Source organism: Salvelinus fontinalis, chromosome 33, assembly GCF_029448725.1.
Source record: "Salvelinus fontinalis isolate EN_2023a chromosome 33, ASM2944872v1, whole genome shotgun sequence".
Classification (NCBI taxonomy): Eukaryota; Metazoa; Chordata; class Actinopteri; order Salmoniformes; family Salmonidae; genus Salvelinus; species Salvelinus fontinalis.
The window spans coordinates 40,274,213-40,280,413 of record NC_074697.1 but is presented as its reverse complement, the minus strand read 5'-3'; the positions used below and the strand labels follow the sequence as shown (position 1 = coordinate 40,280,413).

Sequence of the window (6,201 nt, the reverse complement as noted above, 5' to 3'; positions counted from 1 at the left end):
CAAGAAGCTGATTAAACAGCATGATCATTACACTTTTGTACCTTGTGCTGGGGACAATAAAAAAGGCCACTTTAAAATGTGCCTTTTGTCACACAACAAAATGCCTTAGATATCTCAAGTTAAGGGAGCGTGCAATTGGAATGCTGACTGCAGGAATGTCCACCAGAGCTGTTGCCAGAGAATGACATGTTAATTTCTCTACCATAAGCCGTCTCCAACGTCATTCTAGAGAATTTGGCAGTACGTCCATCCGGTGGGTGGGCCTATGCCCTCCCAGTCCCATCCATGGCTGTGCCCCTGCCCAGTCATGTGAAATACATAGATTAGGGCCTAATGATTTTTATTTCAATTGACCGATTTCCTTATATGAACTGTAACTCAGTACAATCGTTGAAAGTGTTGCATGTTGCATTTATATTTTTGTTCACTATAAATAGATTAAAGTGTTGATGCGATGGGTCAAGCTTAGAACTAGCACTCAAAACTTAAGCCTACATCTAAAGTGATAAACCCAGTTAAATTCCCTTCTAAACTTACCTTTAACTTATGAGTGGTCGGGGTTGCCTCGACTTTCCCACCAATCTTTATGAACAGAGCACATCCGTCACCTGTTTGTTCATTGATCGACCCGGTCCCTCAGCATCATCGTTGAGATTTATGGTCTTTCAAGGTCCACTCTGTCCCCAGTCGATGACATGCCCCGATCACCATCTGCTCACCCAATTCGTGGCCCTATCCTTGAACAGCGGCTCTCTCGTTGCTCTCACATCATCAGTCGCTGTTCACTGTGCTTCTCCTTTTTCCCAAATAAAGTTAATAGGCAGCCAACAATAGGCTATTAGTCGGCAGAGGTGGAAGTCAAGAGTGGTGCTGATGAATAACAAAAAATGTATTGGTCACATACACGTGGTTAGCAGATGTTATTGCGAGTGTAGCGAAATGCTTGTGCTTCTAGTTCTGACAGTGCAGCAATATCTAACATGTAATCTAACAATTCCATAACAACTACCTAATAAACACAAATCTAAGTAAAAGAATGGAATAAGAATATATAAATATTTGGATGTGCAAAGATAGAGCGGCATAGGCAAGATGCAATAAAATACAGTATATACATATGAGATCAGTGATGCAACATATGTAAACATTATTAAAGTTAGTGATACATTTATTAAAGTGGCCAATGATTTCGAGTCTGTATGTAGGCAGCAGCCTCTCTGTGTTAGTGATGGCTGTTTAACAGTCTGATGACCTTGATAGAAGCTGTTTTTCAGTCCCAGCTTTGATGCACCTGTACTGACCTCGCCTTCTGGGTGGTAGCGGAGAGAACAGGCAGTGGCTCGGGTGGTTGTTGTCCTTGATAACTGAATAACAATCAACTTTATTATTGACTTGGTTTTCAAAAGTCAGCCAAATAACCACAATACAACAAAAAGATTAAAGTAAACACGAGAGGCCAATTCTTTAATGAGCAAAGGCAGAAAATGTAGAAATGGTAATGAGACGGCTGTAAGTATTGCGTAATATTGGCCCTTTATTAAGCACTAGAATGTATATATTACATAGCAGTATGGAATGTTTGACCAAAAATGTGTTGCCAGAAAAAAAGGAAAACACAAAACTGAACTCCCTTTCTATCTTTTTTTCATTTGGCCTAATGGAGAGAAAGTAGATTGGTGCTTTCCCGGTGTTGCTGCAAATGCTGCCATCTAGTGATGAATTTAATTAACATTCATGACTGACCGACGTATGAATGTCTGCAAACAATAACAATGGTACTTTGAAATAAAAATCTTAAAACGAGAGAGAGAGAGATGAACGCAGCCTTTTTGTAGGCTTTCCCTGATGCTTTATGAGTGCATGGTCAACTGAAGCCACTGCAGAGAAAGCAAAATACAATAAGAGGTGTGGTTATTTAGGTTTAATTTCAGTGCCTATATCCAGTCATTAAACTTAAAAATGGTCCCTAAACCCTAAACCCGTTTAAATATAGAGGAAATAGTGAAAACTAATTTACCTCCTGGATGTTGACTTTGATCCTTCCATTATCATCTTTGTCCAGAGTCTTGAAGGCTCCTGAAAATGCACAAAAACACTATTACTGAAGGGTAATGAAAAGTAAATAGTCTGAAATCAAGAACATAATTGGCCTGAGCAGGGGAATGTTGAGGATTCACTTACGACACATGGCGTCCAGTCTGACCAGGCACCCAATGAAGTTGTCAAAGTCCATGTTGCCCTGTTCGTCACTGTACCTGCGAACGATCAACTGGAAGAGCTGGTCGTTGAGAGGGAAACCTGCACACGGACATAACAGGAGAGAAAAACCAATGAGACCAAACACATATATGCAGGGGGAAAAGATAGCTTTCATCAGCTGTTTGTTGTCACTGTTATGACGCTGTTATAAAGCCCTTATGATAAAGAAATATGCAATTCTATGTTCCCGGTTGTCATGATTTCTAAGCCCACATGCAGATTTGAAGGCAGCGGACAGCTCTCGTGAGGAGATGATCCCTGAGCAGTCTGCGTCATTTGATATGTAGATGCCCTGCAACAGAGCGGAAATAAGGTTACACCGAGAGGTCAAAGTTGGCAGCACCTTTTATTAAGAGTGTATTAACATGACATTTATAAACAACATTCTTACAGTAGTGGAGTAAGAGGACTATTGTAAGTTGTATGGGATGTTATATGAATGCCTTGCAAATACATGTAAATCATGTGTAGTTCAAGGCAAACGTTTCACAAAAATGCCCATGATTTAACACAATTGTTGATACAGTGCCGATTGTGAAAAATGGAACAAGAGAACTGAAACTCACCTGCCATTTCTTGATGTTGTTCCATAAAAACTTGAACTCATGGAAACCTAGCTTTCCTGTGCTGTCGCTCTGTGTGCTCAGGGTTAAGGTAAAACCTAATATCAACTACTCTGATAGTATAGTGTAGTATAGTCCTCCATCCTAATACAAACACTGATGTGGAAGGATACGTCCATGACAGCCACCATGCCCCTGCATGACTCGATGCTAAAGCCGTCAGTCTTCAGGTCACGACCTGAAATGAACACAGACAGACCACTGCTTCAATAGAACAACGTAAACCATTCCATGGAACCAGTCTTGTGCTTAGACTCCATTATGTGTGCAAGAGGAATCTAGATACGAGTAAAACATGTGTGTGTGTGTGTGTGTGTGTGTGTGTGTGTGTGTGTGTGTGTGTGTGTGTACAGAGAGCACATAGATACAAAAAGGAATGCATAGACATGCTGTCAAACAAAAGGTACATGCACACAGAGGTATAAATACTATAAAAAGAATGCAATGACAAGTATACTGTAGACACAAGCACGGTGTTTGTGTAAGAATAGGACTCACATTTGCCAATGATCCTGTTGAGGATGTTCATCAGTTCAGTGGGGCTCACCTCCATGTCCTATAAAACACAGATAGATACACAATTAAATCTTCATACACTGTATATGCCTACATGTATTTGGGTCACAACTCCGCTCACAAAAAGGACACTGAAACAACTTTTTTATTTATTTAACCTTTATTTAACTAGGCAAGTCAGTTAAGAACAAATTCTTATTTACGATGACGGCCTAGGAACAGTGGGTTAACTGCCTTGTTGAGGGGCAGAACGACAGATTTTTATCATGAAGTAATAAATGATAAGTCATTTCCACAGGTGTTTTATGTGTACAATCATGGACCAAATACATAGTTCTCTGTGTATTTGTGTGTTTACGTGACATATCAGAACAACCAAAGTGATGGTAATAACTTCAAAACTTTGGCAGATACATTTGCAGCAGGTACAGTATGTCTTTAGGTTTCATTCCATATGCATCTTGTGTTCCCTCCCCTTTATGAGTAAGGCCTCAAAGAAGTCGGCTAGTCATTCATTTAAAAAGTCAATTTTTACGAGCTGACCGTACCAGTAGAACATGTACCACCCCTATCTATGATTCACACAATCTACACCCCACCACCCACACAAAACTAACCAGGCAGAAGAGCTGCCCTGTCAGACAATGGTAGGAGGCACATAGAGGAGGAACCAGTCCCGCTTCCTGTCCGTGGAATAAACCAGGTTTGGGTTGTCATCAAAACTCCACCACTGCCTGATCCAACAACAGTGAATCATTGTGAGTATAGCTGTAGAGAAGGGGCGTGTCTGTGGAGCCCTGGACTTAAATCACCATAACCAATGGGGTGGAATCAATGATTTAAGCCAACCGGAGCTCTTTACTGTACTCTTCCAAAATGCTTCTATTGGTTGGCAGCAGTGCATGACAGACAGCACATTTGAAGCCTCAACTTCACCATGTCTGGATAGATGGATGAATCACATTCTGAAGACTGGCTCCAGATGAAGCTGGGTGAATGGAAGGGTTTGGAATGCAAACAAGACTTAACTGGGATACAGAGTTTCCCTGATTGTGCCAGTGTACCATCAGCCAATAAATTAAATACCATCCATGCCATGGATATTTGTCTGTGCCTACTTCAAAAGATAATACACCACAAACAATACGGTAACTTCATTTCCACTGGTTGTTGTTCTGCACTCTATTACACTAAACCACTAACAGTGAGTTAATGTAAATTATTTTAACAACTGTGTGTTGTCCTTGTAGATATCCACATAATGAAACAGCCTCTTTAAAACATTCAACAAGAGGCCTAATTATACAATGACACACGTATAGCACTGTATTTGATGGACAAAAGTCTGAGATGAATATGTCTCAATGACTCATAGTTAGAATCAAGCATGAGAAGCATTGTTGACTTGACTTATCTGGCCTCTTCTCTGAACAGGATAGGAAAGGACAGTAGGTTCAGAGGTGAATAGATATGAGAGTAGTAGGAGGGCATATGTTGAAAAACAATAAGTACTTACATCCCCAGCGAGTTGCTGGAACACCTTGCGAAACTGTCTCTCCTCGTCATTTTCATTCTGCTCCGCGTAGGCCAGAGGTCTGCGTGGTGGGGGCTAGGACACAAACACAGACCAAGTTCTGTTGGCACTAACACACATCCCTCTTCACTGCAGTCTGGCATGCAAGACAACACACACCAAGAGCTGTGGCTAATTTGTCCAAAAGAGTAGTGTTTTACTTCTAAAATGTTCATAAGAGTATGGATGCTCTGAACTTGTTATGAAAGAAAATAGGTGCTAAAGGTTTTACTCACAGGATCTGATGGCACAAACTGACTGGGGTCGATGTTGCTGTTGGAGAATACAAGGACCTATTTCTATTTCATAGAAACTGTGTGCAAAGTCATGAATGAAGTCAGTATGCTGACTCTCTGTGTGTGTGTGTGTGTGTGTGTGTGTGTTGGTGTGTGTTGGTGTGTGTGTGTGTGTGTGTGTGTGTGTGTGTGTGTGTGTGTGTGTGTGTGTGTCAAAAGGAGTTTTGTTCGTGCTAACAGAACCTGCTGTGCCTACCTCACAACATCCAGGATGCCACCAATGAGTTTTTTAGCCAGAAACATCTTGATGGGGGACAGCGGGGAAAATCTACAAAAGTCAAGAAAGCAAAAAATTATAAGAGTTCGATCATCAAACATCTGATCGATTAAACAAAAAGGCGACCACAGAGAAAGCAAGCTATAATACAGTATGTCCGGCTGAAATAAATGTACTATTGGTTTTGGTGCTCCCTCTGAAAACTTTTCTCACTGGCCTGCATTGGCAAGCAGCACAAACATTATAACCTCTGCAGCAGATGTCAAAAGTGACGAAGAAGACAAAACAAACCAACGTGAAACAGTCAGATAAACGAATGAAGGAAATCTGATTGCCTTAAATTGAGAAGAATACTTACAGGGACCAAATGCTTCGCTGAAGTCGACAAAGACTGACGTGATGGCACTCCTATTGGGTACAAAAAAACTGTTTTGCAAGGAGTTATTTGTCAATTTATCAGAACTCCACACCCCTGCCCAGTAGAGAAGTGCGCACCATAGGGAGAGACAGGTCGGGAATGACTCTGGGTCCTACAACCCGTAGTGCGATAAACGAATGACTGTCATTTCCCCATTGATGATATTACGGATGAGACTTATTCTGAACATTTTAAGGACACTTTTATTATGTTTGATTCACGTAGATTTAACATAATGATGAAATGAGGGTACATCGGCCTAATGTTCAGTGCGTTAACTGATGCTGTTTTACAAACAT

General features: G+C 40.9%; 1 protein-coding gene across 1 annotated transcript; it reads right to left on the bottom strand.

Moving 5' to 3' along the window:
* Nucleotides 1-1,437: 1,437 nt before the first annotated feature.
* Nucleotides 1,438-5,998, bottom strand: LOC129832252 (calpain small subunit 1-like). The gene is made up of 11 exons (XM_055896180.1): nucleotides 5,843-5,998; nucleotides 5,464-5,535; nucleotides 5,208-5,244; nucleotides 4,915-5,007; nucleotides 3,381-3,438; nucleotides 2,996-3,060; nucleotides 2,826-2,894; nucleotides 2,473-2,551; nucleotides 2,182-2,298; nucleotides 2,018-2,076; nucleotides 1,438-1,877 (listed from the first exon to the last, which is right to left on the bottom strand). Exons 2-11 carry the CDS (start codon nucleotides 5,508-5,510, stop codon nucleotides 1,851-1,853), a joined length of 651 nt encoding a protein of 216 aa, XP_055752155.1. The 5' UTR covers nucleotides 5,511-5,535; nucleotides 5,843-5,998; the 3' UTR covers nucleotides 1,438-1,850.
* Nucleotides 5,999-6,201: the final 203 nt, after the last annotated feature.

Coding starts and splice junctions, on each gene's coding strand:
- LOC129832252 (XM_055896180.1), bottom strand. CDS start 5,510: ATGTTTCTGGCTAAAAAACTCATTGGTGGCATCCTGGATGTTGTGAG. Junction 5,008..5,207: donor AGTTTGTGCCATCAGATCCT/GTGAGTAAAACC, acceptor TTTGTGTCCTAG/CCCCCACCACGCAGACCTCT. Junction 3,061..3,380: donor CAACAGGATCATTGGCAAAT/GTGAGTCCTATT, acceptor TGTTCATTTCAG/GTCGTGACCTGAAGACTGAC.